At 33.8% G+C, this 20411-nt stretch overlaps 7 protein-coding genes across 15 annotated transcripts in view; 3 read left to right on the forward strand and 4 right to left on the reverse strand.

Annotated features, from left to right (window-relative positions):
- The window catches only part of LOC117151268 (coiled-coil domain-containing protein AGAP005037-like), a 2595-nt gene extending 1534 nt beyond the window's left edge, over positions 1–1061 (forward strand). The window contains exon 2 of the mRNA XM_033318965.1: positions 7–1061. Within this exon, the coding sequence (XP_033174856.1) occupies positions 7–1061 (1055 nt within the window). The remainder of the gene's footprint in view (positions 1–6) is intronic.
- Positions 1062–3775: 2714 nt separating this feature from the next.
- Positions 3776–5673, reverse strand: LOC100747921 (28S ribosomal protein S22, mitochondrial). 2 transcript variants are annotated; one of them, XM_003486745.4, is made up of 3 exons: positions 5337–5673; positions 4583–5055; positions 3776–4373 (listed from the first exon to the last, which is right to left on the reverse strand). In XM_003486745.4, exons 1-3 carry the CDS (start codon positions 5425–5427, stop codon positions 3903–3905), a joined length of 1035 nt encoding a protein of 344 aa, XP_003486793.1. In that variant the 5' UTR covers positions 5428–5673; the 3' UTR covers positions 3776–3902. The 2 variants fall into 2 exon arrangements, with proteins under 2 accessions (XP_003486793.1, XP_012236810.1); XM_012381387.3 differs by having other exon boundaries at positions 4583–5052; positions 5337–5607.
- Positions 5620–6660, forward strand: LOC117151118. Its single transcript, XM_033318950.1, has 4 exons — positions 5620–6032; positions 6109–6244; positions 6335–6391; positions 6468–6660. Exons 1-4 carry the CDS (start codon positions 5692–5694, stop codon positions 6618–6620), a joined length of 687 nt encoding a protein of 228 aa, XP_033174841.1. The 5' UTR covers positions 5620–5691; the 3' UTR covers positions 6621–6660.
- Positions 6645–9586, reverse strand: LOC100749234 (actin-related protein 8). 2 transcript variants are annotated; one of them, XM_003486754.4, is made up of 7 exons: positions 8976–9586; positions 8724–8891; positions 8170–8661; positions 7604–8095; positions 7311–7527; positions 7099–7227; positions 6645–7009 (listed from the first exon to the last, which is right to left on the reverse strand). In XM_003486754.4, exons 1-7 carry the CDS (start codon positions 9003–9005, stop codon positions 6837–6839), a joined length of 1701 nt encoding a protein of 566 aa, XP_003486802.1. In that variant the 5' UTR covers positions 9006–9586; the 3' UTR covers positions 6645–6836. The 2 variants fall into 2 exon arrangements, with proteins under 2 accessions (XP_003486802.1, XP_012236804.1); XM_012381381.3 differs by lacking the exon at positions 8976–9586 and having other exon boundaries at positions 8170–8664; positions 8724–8865.
- Positions 9587–9730: 144 nt separating this feature from the next.
- Positions 9731–13704, reverse strand: LOC105680294. Of its 5 annotated transcripts, XM_033318949.1 has the most exons (9): positions 13590–13704; positions 13292–13375; positions 13120–13128; positions 12690–12806; positions 12382–12623; positions 11943–12320; positions 11602–11782; positions 11247–11462; positions 9731–10818 (listed from the first exon to the last, which is right to left on the reverse strand). In XM_033318949.1, exons 2-9 carry the CDS (start codon positions 13346–13348, stop codon positions 10579–10581), a joined length of 1440 nt encoding a protein of 479 aa, XP_033174840.1. In that variant the 5' UTR covers positions 13349–13375; positions 13590–13704; the 3' UTR covers positions 9731–10578. The 5 variants fall into 5 exon arrangements, with proteins under 5 accessions (XP_033174840.1, XP_012236805.1, XP_012236808.1 ...); XM_012381382.3 differs by lacking the exon at positions 13590–13704 and having other exon boundaries at positions 13292–13487; XM_012381385.3 differs by lacking the exon at positions 13590–13704 and having other exon boundaries at positions 12698–12806.
- On the reverse strand, positions 13549–17965 carry LOC100748283 (nucleolar protein 10). The gene is made up of 11 exons (XM_012381380.3): positions 17654–17965; positions 17539–17584; positions 17238–17452; positions 17018–17154; positions 16715–16927; positions 16406–16634; positions 15901–16320; positions 15533–15821; positions 14029–14266; positions 13818–13914; positions 13549–13722 (listed from the first exon to the last, which is right to left on the reverse strand). Exons 1-11 carry the CDS (start codon positions 17717–17719, stop codon positions 13624–13626), a joined length of 2049 nt encoding a protein of 682 aa, XP_012236803.1. The 5' UTR covers positions 17720–17965; the 3' UTR covers positions 13549–13623.
- A 567-nt stretch (positions 17966–18532) lies between these two features.
- The window catches only part of LOC100746087 (profilin), an 8405-nt gene continuing 6526 nt past the window's right edge, over positions 18533–20411 (forward strand). For 2 of the 3 annotated variants that reach the window (XM_012381377.2, XM_012381378.2), the window contains exon 1: positions 18533–18803. In XM_012381377.2, the coding sequence (XP_012236800.1) occupies positions 18693–18803 (111 nt within the window). In that variant the 5' untranslated portion in view covers positions 18533–18692. The remainder of the gene's footprint in view (positions 18804–20411) is intronic. The other variant, XM_003486729.3, reaches the window with a different exon arrangement.

Here is a 20411-nt window from a genome sequence, read left to right on the forward strand (position 1 = left end):
CGGCAGGGCCACCAAACGCCGGAGGAACGCTTCGCAGATTGCACTCTTATCCGTCTAGTTCAGACACAGACACGTCGCCCCCCATAGCGAGACTTCAGGTGTCCCTGCAGGAGCAGCCGAGTCTGCCCACTCTGCCGCAAGGATTCGTTCCCGGACAAAAGCCACCGGTGCCTGAGAGAAACGCGGAGCTACTTCAGCTGGCTAGCGCCAGAAGGGTGCCACCGCCTCCACCGCCGCGCACCAGCTCCAGGTCTCCCTTGGCTAGTCCCACCAGCCCTCAGCTACCACCTAGAAACCATTCTTATAATTTACAGAGCGCCAACGCCACGCTCCGAAGGCCACCGGCACGCGGTACCCTTCCTGTTAAAGAGGGCAAGCCTCCCATGGCTCTACCAACAGAACAGCCTGTGGCTACGCTAGAGAGCACAGCACCCAGTCCAGTGCTTCATAACAACTCAACGAGCTCTCAGTCGTCAGCCGTGCTATCCACCAGCAATTCTAGTTCCTGCGAGAGCGTCAACTCGCAGGAAGGTCTGCAGAGCAAGAAGGGTAGACAGGAGCAGCTGGAGCAACGGCATCAGGAGCTGTTGCGTAAACAGAAGGCTCTGCAGGAACAATACGCAAGACTGCAACAGTTACAGAGGAACACGGCGGGTCTGACTACAATTCCGCCTGCGCCACCGGATCTTTTGAAGAAGACAGGATCCGAGAGTAATTTGTTGGCTAAGATGGGCTTGGGACTGAGCACTGCCAGCTCTGGATCCTTAACTAGTCTAACTGCTGCTAAACAGCCCTCTGTTACTCAGGAGGTAGTCTCTGTGGATGGCGTTCATGCGCGACAAGAAGAGTCGAACGATCAGCAGAGGATGGCCAATTGCAACGTCGCGTCCAACGTAATCGCAACGACCAGCTCCGGCGAATCTAACGGCAGTCAGACAGCGATCGTTGCTTGTAACACGTCGGCAGCGAGCGTTTCCGCCGTAGCGTCAACGACGTGCAGCACTGCGAGTACGACGGCTACCACTACTACTAGCAAGATCTACGAAACGGATATTCTGTGACCGAGAAGCCGTTCGTTGCTCGAGGCGAGCGTAAACGTGGCTGCCGCCGAAGTCGTGCTCGCGAGTTAACCGCGTTTTAAGCAAGCGAAGGATAAAAACTGGGGAACGAAAGGGCGATTTTTGTGGGAAGATTAGATCGCGACGAGGCGACCTCGCCGGCTGGAAAGTAGAGAAAACAGCGTAGAGAACTTAGCGAGTCACGCGTAATTTATAATATCGATTATCATAATTAATAACGATATATAGTATTACTAATCGTAAACGAAAAGCGCAATCTCTCTCTTTCGGAACGCATAATCCGGACGCATAATAATAGGGAGGCGAAAGAGGCTGGGAGTGATCCCCTCACGATCGTTTAGGAATAAAAAAAAGTTAGGCAATTGGAAGATCCAGTTCCTGGTTTAGGCAGGATACAATGATTGTATCGTCGAGCATACGTCAAGCTGTAGCGACGATTGTGCCAAAATGGAGAGCGAAAGCCGATGAACAACCGATAAAACGACACGCCCCTTTACTCGCGTTTTCTCCTCGAGCCAAGCTCTGCTAACTTCGAGCGAATAAAACCGACTGTCGCTATGATCGTGGTCTATCGTGCATACCTATGAGTATATCTAACTATATCTACGAAAGAGAAACGATAAATTTATATACACAAAGCACAGGAGTAAGATGAGAATTTCTATATAAACGAATATTTAAGCGAATAGAGTTAGATTGATAGAGAAGCAGCAGAACAGCGTCGTAATACACTGTCGTGTCACGTCAGATATCCTTGGCAGAGAACGTTTAATGGGAACGTTTATTCCTGTCTAAGAACCGGCTATGTACGAACTCGCACAAAGTGCTAACGACCGCGCTGAACGAAGCTATATCTCTCCTTATATTTACTTGTAAGTCACGGTGTGTGAAAGATTCTTCGTATGTTTCTAAGTAGCTTTGATCGGAAAAAGAAAAAAAGATGTAACCTCGATGGAAAACGCGAGGGTAGAGTGCGACCTTATCTCGTGTCGCGGTAAACGCGTTTCGGTTAATGCTTTATTTCCATTATATTGGCATAATAATTCCAATATATTGGAATCGATTCTCCAATAATGGAAATTCCGAAGAAGATCGATTTTTCGACGGACAATGGCAAGATCGAAAGGAACATTGCTCAATATTTACCGATCGAAAAATGCAGCGAGTGTTTACACGGCGTTGTCAAACTGCTTGTCGATTCGTTCCAAAGCATGGTTCGTTTCGTGAAAAATTTCTGCGAAATCTCGTGAGATCGGCATGTAAATTATCATTCGATGTATCATGTGATGACCGACTCGTTCGATCGTTTGCTGGTTTCACGAATTTGCCGTATCTTCGACCGATCGAACCTAACCCCAAACCTACATCTAATTAGCGCGTTCTTGGAACGATTCGCCGCGCTATTCCACGCCAAACGTTCATTCCTAATTCGATTAGCTGATTAAATTGATTCGCTTGAATCACGTTAGAGTTCGTTGATAGAGCATATCGCAGTTGTCACGCGCCAATCCCAAATTTCTGTCAGCCTTTAAGAGGCCGCGTGATCTGTTAGTGAAATTCGCGGTATCCCTATTAAAAAGAACGTAGGAAGCGCGAGAGAAAGAAGAATGAGAGTAGAGAACGATGATATGATGTAAGATTCGGTAGTAACGTTGACAGCGAAGAAGAATACCCGCTGCTTTTGTTATCGAGGTCGTAGAGAGATGTCGGACTAGCGATGAACTAAAAGGAATAAGGTAACCGTGCTTCCCAGTGCTCGACAGAAATCAGAGATACACATTTATATAATCGATATGCGCATACTTTGCTTCGAGAGGCCTAATAGCCGATAGGTTTGATTCCGCGCTTCTTCCTTTCCGTTCGTTTTCCTATTCAACTGGAATTATTGCTTGCCGCGGTTTTCCCTTTCTTTCGTCGCGTCGTCATTCTTCGATAGTCGATTAGTAAAGATTTCGTCTACTACGCCGATCGTAATCGTGGCTATTATTTATTTTCTACGTACACCATGAAACGCATCTATATGGAAGTAATAATTAATATACATATAACGATAAGAAGTAATATGAATAAGAATATGGATAATAACGATCGATCACAGTATTCAGTTGCGAGTGTTTATCAAATCATTAAACGATCAAGACGGTACACGATCCCAACGAACAAGCACTTCTCGTTCGATCTTCACAGTCGGACTTGTATATTGTTCCATTCACGACAAGTAGGTACTTACATGCAGCAGCCTCCAGTCGCATAATTTGCATTTGTACAAAGCTGCTTTCTCTCAACGCGCACTTCTTCGTTTTCTGCCGATTCGATCCCTTCCCTGTCCTACCATCCTTCCTTCGTTCCTCCGTTTATCTACTCACGAAAGTATGCGTTTCCTATTTTACGTAACCGAGTCACATCTCATCCTCCAGAACCAACCCGTAGCTCATGGTCTATTATCCATGGCCCAACCCATCCCCAGGCAATAATTTCTCCCTCGAGAGGTGTGAAATATCGGTGCCACACCTTTCGACCGCGAGACGCAAAAGCGGGACCCGAAATCGATTCAGTTATTTCCAGAATGTTAGCCAATAATCGATATGTAATGTTTTCCGACGATCCTGTACGCCAAATCGAATTGACTTGTTACATTTGTAAATGTTTGTAAGTAACTATCACGTAATAAAATAATCGATTAATAATCATCGAAATTCTGTTATTCTGATTGTATACCGGTTTTATTTAGTCGCAAATGCAAAGTATTTGTATATAAAATAAAAAGCAACAAAGCGGTTGGCTGACCTAACGACGAACTCCAACGATCGTTCACGTTCTCGGTTACACGTCCTCGTCGTCGATCAGCCCGTGTGCTTTCATTATACCCTTCTCCATCTTCTTTTTCTCCTTTTGCATTTTATTGTACCTCTGTATAGCGTTTGATATCGCGTATCGCTCTGGAGAATCCAATTCGGCGTAAACTTTGATTAATTCCATGTCCTCGTGTATCGTTTCCTGAGCCGACTTAACATCAGGGTGAAGCGCGTGATACAACCGTACCAGTGCGCCTGCCTCTTCTATGTTTTCAGTGTCGATCAGTTCCAACAACAACTTATCGATATTATTCTCCCAGGCAAGTTGAAACACCAACGGACCAAAATGCCTCGTAGATCGCAGAGCATCGAGTTTATTTAATTTATACACATAGGAGTACACTTCTTTCGTAACCCTGTGGTATTCTGGATCATCAGGTTCAAACTGCACACACGCCCTATCTAGGATGAATTCGAATTCTCCTCTGTCCAATAGATCCTATAAATATATTACACATTAAATGAAAATATATATATATATGTACATGAGATACAAAGTAAATTATAAATAATAACAGTGAGACGGCGGCAGAACCAGATCTCAAGCAACGATTATATATGATTTAATGAATATTTAAGTCTCTGATAAAAGAAATCGTTAAAAAGTATTTTTTTTATAAGAGAAAGGAATATTGAAACATTTCTTACACTCAAGTATGGATGGAAGAACATTTGTGGAGTGTGTATCTCTCTACCATTTATAGGAAAGTATATTTGATTCATTCTGTGCCTCTCGTTGCAAGTTGCTTGTCTCAATGTACCGTTTGGCTCTCGTATCACAATTAATCTGCTTCTATTGTTTTTTCCAAAAGATATATCTGTAAACACAAGATTATGTTGCTCGCAACCCTGTAATTCAGGTTCTTTGACCAGTACTTCAACCTCGTCTGATTTGATTTTCACAACAGGTGGCATCTGAATGCGTCTTTTTGCTTTTGCTCCTATTTGAGCTCGTGCCTTTTGTAACTCTTCATCTGTCATAAAACTATACTGTGGAACCTCCAACGGCGTTCCATCTCTGCGTATTGCAAAAACCTTTTCATAATTGACACGAGTCAAGGTCGTCAATAATTCCTGTACATGTCTATCAAAGAAAAACGGAGCAGGATCCCTTTCATCTGCTGTAAATTATATATTAATAATTTCATTCGATAGCTATAGAGATAAGACAATAAAGCTAAAAATATAACTTGTACTTGACTTGACAAGATAAATGAAAATTTCGATTTATCTACTTACTTGTGTAATTGCCAAGCGTAAACGACAATTTTAGATCGATTGTTCGCAAGAATTTCTTACAGTGAAATTTATTCAACTATACATTATTATCAATATAACCTCTATTCGACTAAAGATTCTGATACAACGAGAAAATGAATAAAAATTCCGTGTTTGTACTTACTTGTTTGTGGAATTGTTGAGCACAAACGACAGTTCCAAGTCGGTCGTTTGTAAAAATGTTTCAAAACAAAGTTTATTCGGCTACACATCATTTTGTCCAAATAACCGACTTAACCTCAATCCTAGCAGACAACAGAGTTGTCAGACATATTTACGTACCAAGCATGTACAGGAATGGTTTCAAGATATACCAATCACAATTTAGTCTCCATCGGACTTAGGACTTAAGAGCAACGTAACGTTTAATGAAAAACGGGTGTATATACATATTTGGTTTCCCGCCATTTCACAGAAGAGTTTCGTGATACTTTAAATGTCTTGTTTCCACGATAAAGTCTGAAAGAGAAGAGAAAAAAATGGAATATACGTTGCAAGATGCTTTCGAAGCCCTAAAAGAAACTCAGGTGGAGCGACAAAAAGAAATAGAAGACACGATGAGTGTAATTTCGAACAATTACGAACAAGTCGCTTTGAATAAAACTTGCAATCCAGAGGATGTAAGAAAAAAGCAACACAAATTGTGTAACAGTTTATTTAATAAAATTATTTTAGAAGAACCAAAAGATTATCCCATTCCTAATACGTCCGATTTGCACGTTGAAGTCTTAACAGAACTCGAAAAGGAAGTTCAAAATGCTCACCAACTTTTTGAAAAAATGAAGACGCAACTTTCGGATATTAAAAACGATATATCTTAGTTCGTAAAATAATAGAGTATCACTTTGTAATTATTTTGGTTTGACATTCTATAAAATCGTATATATTTGTTTCAGCTTGCAAAACAAAAGAATGGGTTTGGAAAAGATGAAAAAAGCCTACTTAGGTGCAAACGAACTGACGGCCAATACAACCTATAATACGGAACATATTATGGCGAAACGTATATTTCGAACTGTAAAAAAAGACTTGGTATGACAAAAAAATATAAATATATAAATTTCGTATTTAACGTTTTATCTATAGTGAATCTATTATAATTATATATGTGTAAATGCTTAGCATGCAGTAGTAGAAAAGTTGTTCCCAGAAAATCAGAATTTCAAAGAGTTCTTAGGGGTAAGTACAGAATATTTAAAGTCATACAAAAATTTTTATTATTCAAAAGGTAGAACAAATGGGCATAAATTTTCAGGAGTTAACAACGTCGTACACAAGAGGTGGTAATGATCTGTATGTAGATGTTACACCGGAAACTCTGGATTTTGTAAACTTCCTGCTCGAAGCTGACATTATTATGTATCATAGAAATGATAAAACTAAAGTTAGATTAATGGATATGTTATAGGTATATAATATGTACTATAAATTCTATATTTTTAAAATAAGGTTTTATTTTTAATTACTTAAATTTAAGTGCTTAAAGATAGGGAGGTGATAATATTATATGGTAGATAATGATATATGTAATACATAATTGAAAAAAGTGGCCAAATCAAAATTTAAGTTTAATATTTTACATTAAAATTTTTTAATTTTAAAAAAATGTTTTATTCAAGCATTTTTACCACATAAATGGTGCTCTTTCTCTCAATACTCTGACACCTGCTCGTTCCCATTCTTGTCGACCAATCCATAATTCTTGAGCAGATTCTAAACAACTTAGAATTGCTGCTCCTTTCCATGCTGTCATACCAGGATCCATTTCCTTTGGTTGTGTTATGATATCCAATTGTTCTTTGCATTATATGCAAAATATAATATATAGTATCTTTTTTATTTAAAGACAAAACGGCATAGATATATATATATATATATATACATACCAGCCCTATACATGTAGGGAATTTGAAGAGAAATCCGATTGTGTAGCCACATACCTATACCTTGAAATTTCATACCAGAACCAACAACAAGTACACAACTGTACATTTTTCTTTTCAGATCTTCCGTAGCTATCAAAAATGCAACAGCAATTAAAGTTTATTATATATAATATATATATTACACATTTGATGAGTCAACTGAATATACATACGACAGCGATCGATACTTTGAAGTACAGCATGATCTAATCCTAATAGTTGTTGGGGACCTACTACAAAGTCACGTGGAGCATCCAGATCGCGATTCGATAAGGTCGGTGCTGAATCTACAGCATCTACGACCACTTCTTCTTCCCCTGCTACAGTTGGTGCAGTTGCTTCTTCTTGCATTTCAGATGTTTGCTCAAGATTTTCTTTCATACCTCTTCTCTAAACAGTTAGTAACAAAACTAATGTTCATACTAGAAAAATAAGCACACTCACCTCTCTATGTAAATCTACATACACTCGTTTCTCGTAGGTAATTTTCGTCGTGCGGGTCTTCCGGATCTCCCATTGACCTCTTTTGTATATGTACGCTATGTGTTCCAGTAACTTTAAATAATTCAGGTTGAAATAAACTTAAAGGTGCGACCAAACATTCATCGCCTACTTGTAGAGTGTATTTCTCGGTTTGTTGCTTCGGTTTTCGAACTACAAACGTCTTTTCCTGAGATCCGCATACATTCAAATCAACGTGACAGAAATCTTTCTTTAATTGACTCAAGAGTAACGCGTCTAGCTTATTAGATGGATTGCATGTTTTGTAAGGGAAAGCGCATTTCTTAAGTAGCCAGTAGAATGTCCGAGTGATATCTCCTCCGCCATAATCCATTCGTACTCTAGTATTTCTATGAGAGATTCCATCTTCTACGCAAGAAACTGATGTTTTTTGATCTCCAACATCAACTACACATGCATATCCCAGTCCTGCACCAAATGTAGCTGCCACATGATCCTTTGAAACGTAGTGAAATATTAATTCACCAACAATAGAATACTCTAAGAATAAAAAAAAATATTAGTACCAACTTGTAATAAAAAACATGCTCCAAATCCAATATCACAGAGCATCAGCGTTGTTAATTCTTTTAAATATTGCCTGTTATAAATATCTGGAATTATAAGAACAGCACGATAATGTTTCAAATCTCTTAAAGGAATGTCCATTTTTTCTGTGAGAACATATTCCCAAATCGTTTTTAAATCAGCCATAACAGATCTTAAGCTACCACCAGGACGAGAATGAATGTTAAGTTCACCTCTCCTATATGGAAAGTGAATATTGAAATTATCATCTGGATTCAACGATAATATATCATCTCCAACTACAATGTCTTTATCTGTTTTTATCCATTCGACACTACATGGAGATGATATTTCTGGATTGGATCTGCGATTAAAAGCAGCTATTTGTTGGGGTGGCGTGGCATATCTTCTTCTTCCATCGGATTGCAGACAAGATTGTAATGTATGAGATACTTGTAGACGAGATTCCTCCATTGCTTGTATCAGCTCTTTTGTCTACTAAAAACAATAAAAAATGAAACATCTTTATAAAAGTGTTATTTGTAAAAAGAACTTACTCGTGGTACAGATGGTGGTAGCAAACTGTCTTCATATTCTAACCCTCCAATTAAACGTTTTCTGGCAACAGCATTTAGCATTGTACAAGGATTTAAGTCAGATGCTCGTCCCATCCTAAGATACATGGATCCAGGATGAATTATAATGATCGTTTGAGCTTGAATTTGCTGAAACACATTTAAGATAATTGTACAAAAAGTTTCATATTTGAAATATTTATACTACTATGCTGTAAACACATTGCAAATTACCTCTGCACACGATTCTTGAAAAACCGGCATGATTATAACTTTCGTATCACTTTACGCTACGATAGGTTATGTGTATGTTTTGCTATTCGAATTCTTAATTTCTGAGTAAGCCAGATATTAAATATAATTTTATTACTTTTAATTCCACTTATTCATCCCATATAACCACCATAGTAAGTTTGCCATATTCAAAAATATTTATTTTTCCAATAATAAAATTCACTTCTAATTCATCGAAAATATTCTGTAAATGCTTAAAAATATAGCATATACATATACAACATGCATCATATAACTTGCATTCTCTTTCATACATACATATGTATGCGTTCCTTACTATATACGTAAATCATACAAGTGTTGAAGGAAGGATAATTAAATATGAATGTCTCTTTTTTACTCTAATTTTTTATTATTAATAGCGGTTTTCTATGATGAAAAAGTAAAATTTCTTTGAATGACTATTTATAATGTTATAATTCACAACTAAACTAGTTAGGAAAATGTAGGATAAAGAAGTTATGTGTTTGTTTTTATTAGTACTGATTTTTTTTATAGTATAGTGATATTACGTGCAGGTTAGTCCAGTTAAATGAGATCATGTAAATAATCTGTTTTAGTTATGTTGTATAAAAAGACTTCTCAAAACAAAGTTACATTATTTCAAAGGCCACATGCAACGGTAAAAATAGTTCTTCTTCGTAGCCATTTCTTTTTTTTTTTTACGAAATTTCAAGATCATTACCATTTTTTTTAAATAGAATTATACATGTATTTATTTTTCGATATTCTTGTAGAACGTAAAAGCGTGAAGTAGAAAAGAACTATATATATATATATGTATATATATAATATTTAATTATATACTCAAACGACAGGTGAATGAAAAATCCAAATTTTTCGACTACTAATTTTTTAACTTTTAAGGGCTCGAATGAAAGTTTAGGACGTAAGGAATTAATTAAGATTAGTTTTACCTAAATACTTTTCCTGGTTTTTAAGCTATAAGCAAATTTAAAGTCATCCGATTGATGGCCAATAAAGAAATTTCTTGATCTATAAGGCGAATTCTTCAATTATTCAGGAATTAAACTAAAGTTTTAACTCTCCGAAATCATCTCTATAGGATATTATTACAAATAAAATTATTGTAAAATTACACATCTACACAAATTATTACATAGAAAATCATAAACTCATTTTAAAATTATACAAATTAATTACAAATTATTGTAAATTTGCAAATTGAATTGAATAAAACAATCTTGTTTTGCAAAACATGTAAACATTACTCTGAATTAAGAGCTGTTAGTATTAATTATAAGTATAGAATGAAAAATATACAAAAAGGATATTTTGTATGATTGAATTTATCAGTAGACCACTGATTTTTATACATTTATAGGAAATTTGAAAGCATATCACTTTATAGAATGTGCATGATATATAAAAATATATGGAATACCCAAAATAAAGTACTTGTTATAATATTTAGTAAATTAAACTATTATTATCTACCTATGATCCCTTTTTTAATTCATATTTATAAAAATATGAATTTACATAAATATCTGTAATCTATTTATCAAAGTGTAGGAAATGATTAGAAGAACTGACATTGTCCTAGTGTAAGGATCAAGATACTCCCTATGGTAAGAAATAAACAAAGGTATCTACCCGTAATTGGTACCCTAAAGAGTCGTGCATACATTTCCAAGGATGATGTGTATAGAAGTATAGTATCAAGATCTTCGCCAGGTGTACTTTGATAAACAAATGGTCGAATGCGCACTTCGTGTCCGATACTTTGAATCATAGAACAAGCAGTTGTTAAACGTGCTGCCTGTTGAAAAATAATAGGGTATCAGTTAAAACTTTCTTTTCTATACTTTGAACTTTAAAATATTTGAAATGCATAATTATCAAATATCAAACTATTCATTCTGATTCTGTTTCACATAAGAGTACATAGGAAAAATATAATGTGAAAAATAATTTTTATCAATTTTCTTACTTTTAGGCCATTCGATGGTGAGAAGAAGTATATTAATATCTGATAATTAAAAAAAGAGAATCTGACAAATTCAAAGACATAATATATGACAATAAGTCTTTTAAAGATAAGTGACAAATTTATAATGTTGTTTCGTAAGAAACAGTATGGAACTGATTGACAATGTATTGAATTTTAAAAGTACTCTTCTATAAATAACAAAAAAAAGGAGCTCATTATCTTTTCTGCCTGTAAACCTTATATAGAAACAAACGTACCTGGATAAAAGGGACTATCGATATTAGAATCCAAAGAACTACGTTTGTTATTTCAACCCATGTGACAGAATTAGTTTGCATGTCGCTGTTATCATATCGGAATAACCAAATTGTACCTGCGGCTGCCCATGATAAATTTACAATTGTGTAAATGCATACAGCTGGCCCTAAATCGTTATTGAAATATTTCAATAACTTTTTAAATTCGCTAATCTCCTGTAATATAAGAAATAACAAAAATAATACTGATTTTTCCATCCTATTTCTTTTTTCTTTATAATTGTTATTTTTTATTTTTTATCTACTAATTGATATGAATTAAAGGAAACAATTGTATAGAAATCAAGTTACAAACCCTCATCCAATCAATAGGAGCTAAAGTATGATGAAGTAGTTTTTCACGAAGAAAATACAGATGTGCCAGTAAAAGTTGCCCTTGCAAACAGTAACTGGTTATAATTGTTCCTTGAACCATATCATGCCATAATGTGCATACGATTAAAAGTACTTTCATTGTTATTTTTAGTTGATATGGACTGTGCAAACAATAAACTTGGAAGAAGTACAGAATAAAACAATGCTAACAGTATGAATAGAATACTCAAAGATATATTGAATTAAATATGCTTCAATGGAAAAAAATGTATAACTTTAATCATCATTTAAATGATACTAATATTACATTAGGCAACTTACCTGTGTTCTAGCCATTGAAATATAATGCTTCCTCGAGCCATTAACACATTTACTGTAATTAATGCCATAATTATCCATACAAGACTCAATGCTATGAAAAACCACAATATCCGTACAAGTCTCCTTTGATTTCCACGATTTACAGAATTAGAAGATAGAAGAAATGCTCGTTCCATTAAATTTTGTAACTGTTCGTTTTCTTTAATTCGGAACAGATATACTGTATATATGTATGCAACTAAATGTAAAATACTGGGAACCAGATAACTAAATATAACATTTCCAAAGCAAGTAATTTCTTCTGAATCTTCCTTATTCAAATTGGATGCAAAGTGAAATTTCAAAGGCATTGTTTTATAACAAAAACCCCTGTCTCTTCTAGAAAACCAATTACATTTAATAATAGTTATATTAAAAGTATTATATTAGGTGTTATTACCTAAAACATGCCATGTATTGTAGTATATATCCAATGCACATAAATATTGCAACTTGACAAGTATGAAGATTTGCAAAAATACAATAACAAGTGCATCGTTGTGAATCATCATTGCTTATTGGCTTTAAGCCCATTACTCCTAATAATCTCAAATATGGTCTTAATATTTTATGTTTGCAATAATGAAGTATCGCTGATGTATTCAGCATTTCAAAGTCTGGCATTTCTGTGATTTCACCAATCTATCGTAAAATAAAAAGAACATATAACTTACATGTACTAAAAGGGAAAATGCTAAATAGTCTTACTTCTGTACTTTGCATGTGCAAGTTTGACAATCCAGATGGTGTAGATTCCTGAATCGTTCCTGAATGATTTTGCTGTGGAGGATCTTTCCCATTCTTTGATTCGTTATTCGAGTTTACCTATTAACAATGATAATTAGAATGTAATTAAAATACACACTTTTATTATCAATTTATTATTAACAATGACACTTATTAATTCTATAATATAAGATGGAAAGAATCTGTAATTTGTTCTTTTTAACGATAATTACGTTATAGATAAAATGAATTTTGTAATCCATCAAAAATGGAAAGTAAGAAGTAAATGTGAAATATTATATTATAGATCTAGATTAAATTGTAGATCTATAGATAGTGATTTGAATGTAAACATACTAGATCTTCAAAATCAAAATAAACAGTAATTAGCTCTATATAGAAAAATAATTACCTTATGTTTCTATCCAAACAAATATGTTAAGTGTTAATTTCAAAAATTCAAATTCGGCAATAGTAAACGATAAAATCGTGATATTATATATTATATGATAAATATATTTCATAATAAATAGTATATAACTAGTAAAACTAAAAAATTATGGAAAATATAATGTAAAACTTACTAATGTCATTTTTCTCGACAAACGGGCACAGTGCTTTTGAACTTGAAAAGAAAACATTTGTATCGATACTCCGCGTGATTCACCCTAGCGTATAAAATTTATTATATCACTATTTTGAGATGACACTTCACCTCTGTCAAGATATCCATATATACATCGCGTCGAAATAAATTATTTTATTCGTTGTATGGACAACTTCTAGTATGGACTGATAGAGCAAAGGAATCCGAAAAGATAAATGTTTTAGAACAAAATAATAGATTATGTAAAAATATTTTTTATTCTGGAAAAGAATTACCTAACATTTAACAAATTAAATACAATGATAGATATTAATATTTTCTTTTAGATAAATTTCCTGCTGGTCTTAGTAGATGTTTATATTCCTTTTCATGTCTCTTCACCAGTAATTTTCTTCGCTTTGTCTGTTTCTGTAAATAAATATATATATATATATATGGATATAAGAATATACATGTTATATACATTGTATATGTCAGGTATAACGTTTATAACATATATGTACCTTCTCAATAGAGAAAGTCATTTCCCTGTTACCACGTGAACTAGAAATTTTAAGACCCTCATTTTCATTTCTTCTCAATCTCTCTCCTAAAGTAGCTCTAAAACAATTAATCAAAATGATGGTAACAATAAAAAAGATACCAAAATAAATTCGTAGAAGTAGATTTACGTGTTGATATTTCTCAAGTCTCTATATATATAACAATACGCACTTGCTTTGTTTCTTTGCCACTGGTTTTGCATCTTTAAATTCGACATCCTCTTTGATTTCATAGAATTGAGGTTCATTCTGAATACGTTCGTTATTATCTGTCACACTTTCATCATTCTCTTGCATTTGTCTTTCGTTCTTTTTTATCAACCGGTATTGATTTTTCATTTCTTTAACCCATTGTTTCTCATCTTCTGAACTACTATCATCATGAATAAAGCTTTCATCTGAACTATTATCTGAAAGTATAAGTCTCATTATCAAGTTAATTCAACATATATATATATATATATATATATATATATATATATATATATATATATATATATATATATATATATATATATATATATATATATATATATATATATATATATATATATATATATATATATATATATATATATATATATATATATATATATATATATATATATATATATATATATATATATATATATATATATATATATATATATATATATATATATATATATATATATATATATATATATATATATATATATATATATATATATATATATATATATATATATATATATATATATATATATATATATATATATATATATATATATATATATATATATATATATATATATATATATATATATATATATATATATATATATATATATATATATATATATATATATATATATATATATATATATATATATATATATATATATATATATATATGTTGAATTAACTTGATAATGAGACTTATACTTTCAGATAATAGTTCAGATGAAAGCTTTATTCATGATGATAGTAGTTCAGAAGATGAGAAACAATGGGTTAAAGAAATGAAAAATCAATACCGGTTGATAAAAAAGAACGAAAGACAAATGCAAGAGAATGATGAAAGTGTGACAGATAATAACGAACGTATTCAGAATGAACCTCAATTCTATGAAATCAAAGAGGATGTCGAATTTAAAGATGCAAAACCAGTGGCAAAGAAACAAAGCAAGTGCGTATTGTTATATATATAGAGACTTGAGAAATATCAACACGTAAATCTACTTCTACGAATTTATTTTGGTATCTTTTTTATTGTTACCATCATTTTGATTAATTGTTTTAGAGCTACTTTAGGAGAGAGATTGAGAAGAAATGAAAATGAGGGTCTTAAAATTTCTAGTTCACGTGGTAACAGGGAAATGACTTTCTCTATTGAGAAGGTACATATATGTTATAAACGTTATACCTGACATATACAATGTATATAACATGTATATTCTTATATCCATATATATATATATATATTTATTTACAGAAACAGACAAAGCGAAGAAAATTACTGGTGAAGAGACATGAAAAGGAATATAAACATCTACTAAGACCAGCAGGAAATTGTTGAATATATTATATATATTGAATATATTATAATATATTATATATATATATATATATATACACATAATATATTATAATATATTATATATATATATATATATATATACAAATATTTGCACAACCATGATGTTCGTCTCCCATTGGATCAATTTCCGTCTCTTCTTCCATTTCTTTTTCAACCTTGGCTTTTAACTTCTTTGCTTTACTCTTACTAAGTTGTGAGATAACGGGATTTAACAACGTATACTCTGCCGAATTTTTATCCACTTGAAAATCTGGATTAGTAAACAGTTGTTTGAAACGTTCATCTGTTAGAAGATTGGAAGAAATATTTTTCTTTTTCTTCGCATTTGTTTCGTCATCCATTAACTTTAATGCAAGTTCTTTATTTACACTCGGCATTTTTTGAATCTACAAATATATATAAATATAGATGAAAAATGTATGATATTCCGTAGATAACGTTATAGAATAATAAAATATTTAATACCTGTACTCTACTACCGCGAGTTTCTTCCACTTTTTGCTGAATTTTCTTTTTCTTATATTGTTCAAATTCAAATGGTTTCATTACATCTCTTGCTTTCTTATACAATCGAATATCCATAAAGTAGCCATGCATATAAGCTCTAAGAAGATTAGTGCCTTTCAAGTGCGAAAGGCCTAATTCTTCTAACTCTTTTTCAGTTACAAATTTATAATCATCATAAATGATATCGTAATTTAATTCTTCTAGTTCTTCAGTCAGATTATCCAGAAAACTACACCAATGGGGAGCTGGGCCAAGGGAAGGAATGTAAAACGTTTGCATTTTCGTATTTTCATTGGCAATTAAAACCATTCCAGTGTTTGGTATAACACACATATCATTAAAATCGTGCTGCGCTTCTATGGATGTGTACAATTTACCCTGTAAAACGTTTTTCCAAAGTATTCAAAGATGTTTGCAATTATTATTCATCTTTCTCATCCACCGACTCATAAATTTTACTCACATTATTCTTTTCCCATATTTTCACAATAGAACTATCCATAGAATAAACCATATCCATTGTTTGATGGAATTCAATATTTTTAATAGGCAACCCATACATGTGATCTTTGACCAAAAATGGCTTACTGGAACGAATATCATATAATAATATTTGGCCAGTCAATGTACCTACTCCAAGTGTTAAACCTCCTTGATATCTTAAACTAGTAACCGCAGGAACTTTTTCTAATCTACATAATAATAAAGTAAATGCCATAAGTGAAAATATCAAGAACTTGCCAGTAGATTGCATTACAGTATACTATCATACTTATTATCTTCTCCAACACAATGTAAAGCACAGTCCAAACTACCAACTTTATTTCTAACTCGAGGGTCCCACACTTCTACTTTTCCCTCTTCTGTTCCAACAGTAAGAAGATGATGAACAGGATTTATTTCACATTTATTTATGGATGGTGCCTCTGTCAAGAAAGACTGCAAGAATTGTCCTCTTTCAAGATTTATTCTGTAAATCTCGCTACTGTAACATAATGCAAGCTAATGAAAGTAAATTTTGACTATTTAAGATCTTAAATAAAGATTACAGTGTTGAGAAGAATGTGCACCAGACCTATCTCCCACGACAAAAAGATCACAAGATGGATAATGATATTTTATATCCCTTCCAAAACGAGGTACTCTAATTACATAATATTTTCCATAAGCAACATGGAACTCTATGCCTCTGTCATAGCGTAGAAATACCAGCTGAAAGGTAAAGAATGATAAATTCAATTACCGGATAATTAATACATGGATAATACATGATTAATATAAATACATTTACATACTTTGCTATAATCATCTGATAATATGTCAAAAGCAGCAACTTCAGAGTCAAAACATCTTTCAAATTTTAAAGATAAATTCTTTACATCAAAGCATTTTACACGTGGCTTATATATACCTGTCGCAAATATATATTGCCCATCATTTGATATTTTGATTGAAGTACTAACACCAGGCATATCAAAATCTTGTATAAGTTCGATTCGACGCCGAATATCTATCAAAATGATATTGTGATTTACATATAATATTTATATTTTATCACTATATAACAGGTAATAGGTTTATGTAAAGTTCACTTACCAACATTTTTCTTCAATAAGCTACGTCTTTTACGTTCCGATAACCACTAACGTAAATTAAATTAGTATTATTAAAATGTATAGAACGATATTTGATATAACAAATAAACATTTACCTCTGGAAGAGACTTCCCAGCGCTTAGATTATATATCTTCACATCATTCGGGCAAGATACTTGCATTTTGGAAAGACAGATATATATGATGATATTAAAATATATCAAATTTGTAATTCATATTGTTCATAATTAATTAAAAATCAAAACCTCAGAACACGTGCCGAAACTCTCTTACAAATTCAAGAGATCATAAACTCATGTATGTATAACATTTACATAAATACTCAGCACGTAAGTTAGTTATATGTATGTATATACTTTAAACAGAGAGGTCGCCACGATATCTTTGTTATGTATAAGTGTGAAAACTATTAAAGCGAATACCAATTAACGAACTTGCTATTAAAAAGCACTTCCATTGCTATTTTGTCGATAAAAAAAAAATTATTTAAAAGTATGTAAGATCAGAGTTTGAAAAGTCGATAGGATACAATAATATGTATGAATATAGTATGGTGCATTCGAGTAAAAAACGAAAATTTTTCTTTTAAATGATGAAAGTACCAGAAATGATGAAACAAAAATGTATAATTTAATCCTCAAATGATATTGTTGGATTATATATTACAATAATTTACGTCACATTACTGAAATTTAGGGTATTTCATGTTATTTTCTATTGGGCATTCTCCGCGACAAAGATTAATAATAAAATGAAATTAAATGAAAAGTTTTAAAATTAAATAACGATGAGCTAATGCACGAGGAAAATTAAAGCGATGAAAGAATATAATTTCGCGAATATCGAGGATTTGAATATATCGATTGGTGAATCTATGGGTTGGCAGAACTGTTCGGTTTCGGTAGTCAATTACCGGCCGGTTATCAAGAGTGGGGAGAACACGATCATCGGGCGAGGAGAGTTTGGTGGGGTCGAGAGGGGTCGCTGCTAACCACGAAGAGAGGAGAGGAGGGGCGAGAGAGAAGTGTGGCCGGCGTTGAGCGCATATAGGTAGTCGTGAGAAGAGTCAGTCAGTGACGGGTTGTGTCTTTAGTGGCGTAGTGAACGATTGAGTCGAGCCGCTTGTGTTAAAAAATGAGCTGGCAGGATTACGTTGACAAGCAGCTGCTCGCGTCTAGGTGTGTTACCAAAGCTGCAATCGCGGGACACGATGGCAACCTTTGGGCAAAGTCTGAAGGCTTCGAAGTGAGTATGTCGTTCGACTAACGCCTCGGAAGCTTATTATTAGCTAGCCGACAAGAGGGAAAGTACGCACTGAATATACTTCAAAGAAATTTAAACGTATCATATCAGTAACTTGCACTTCGTATTTTTCATCTTTTCTCCCTTCTCCTTAGTTATCGTTCACCTCAGTTGATCCAGTATCGAATATTTTTCTCAGTTTCTTTATGTCGGGCTAGAGTGCTATATATTAGTGATTAGCACGTAATGTATGTATTTACTGTTGATACAGTTTTATGCCTATTGATTGACTATATATTACTAATAAGTTTCTTGTTTAATACGTTCCAGTAGAATCTTAATGAATTTCGCGAAATAACATGATCAGTGTAGAGAGGGTTTTTGTCGTGAAAAAGATATTGCCACGTAATCATCGGCATATTTTGTTTTTCCAAAGCGAGGAAATAGGTATCCTTGGGTGTGTAATAAATGGGAAAAATCGTTGAAGTTCCGCGTGTTGACCCGGCATGGTTATCCCCTCGTGTTACCGACGCCGGTTAGATCGAGTAATATTCGAGATTAAGTTGTCGGATATAGTTGAAACTCGTTACCGTTCAATCAACAATAATTGAGATTTTCGTTTTTGTCGGAAATTTTCCCAAGGTATTTCGTCCACCGCCCAAATATGTCTGCAGCAGAGGACCGGTCGTCGTAGATACATCGCATAAATTCTCGAATCGATGGGAAAAACTAACCATTGTATAAGCAAATGGATTTATCTTCGGCTAGATCTCGAAAGAAAATTTGTTTCGTGCGGCTATAAAGGTGGTCTAACAGGGTAGGGTGTGGCAATTTTCACCAGAGAAAATTTTGTCTGGTCGAACTTGAATGGTTTTCGACTAAGTTTAACATGGCTGCCTGCCGGGCACGTTGCCGCTGCCACCCATGGAAATGGTGGCTCCTATTGTCGGTAGTGGCTTCTATTCCTTATCGAAGCTGTTCCATTTTCAACATTTCTCGTCACTTACGTTGGTATTCGCCCCGAAGCGAACGAAAATTTTAACGTTGATGGCATTCGTTACGAAGATGACTCATTTCTTCGGAAGCTATCCTCTGTTATCGAAAGACGTACGCAGTGACGCCTACGTGCATGTTCGATTTCGATGTATCTATCTCTTTTGTGCTTTTTTTGTCTCTTTCTGTTTTTTCAATACCCGGCCGAAATGACTGAAAAACGCAAAGAGTTTACATGAAATAAAGATTTTGTTTTGTATATGTGAGATTTGGATATTCGAGCAATTCGAATTTTCGAGAATTGTTACTTGGAGATTTGTTATATTCGAGTAATAGAGTTTTTTTGTTATATACTTTCCTTTCTTTATTTTCACCAATGTACCAAGTAAAATTGTTACAAAAAACGATCGGAGACAGTTCTAGAAAAGTTGAGGTCGATCGACGCGCCATCCGCGTTGTATTTAAAAAGCTCTTGTGAATCGTGTCGGTAAATTCTAAGGACCTCGAATTAGCGTGTGCGATAGTAAAATGAAACGATGGGGGGTTAAAAATGTTGAGAAAGTTGGAACAAAGAGGTTGTCTCGCTTCGACAAGGGAGGAGGCGCGCCCCCCCCCCCC

This window comes from Bombus impatiens, unplaced genomic scaffold, assembly GCF_000188095.3.
Source record: "Bombus impatiens unplaced genomic scaffold, BIMP_2.2 scf_0132, whole genome shotgun sequence".
In the NCBI taxonomy this organism is placed as follows: Eukaryota; Metazoa; Arthropoda; class Insecta; order Hymenoptera; family Apidae; genus Bombus; species Bombus impatiens.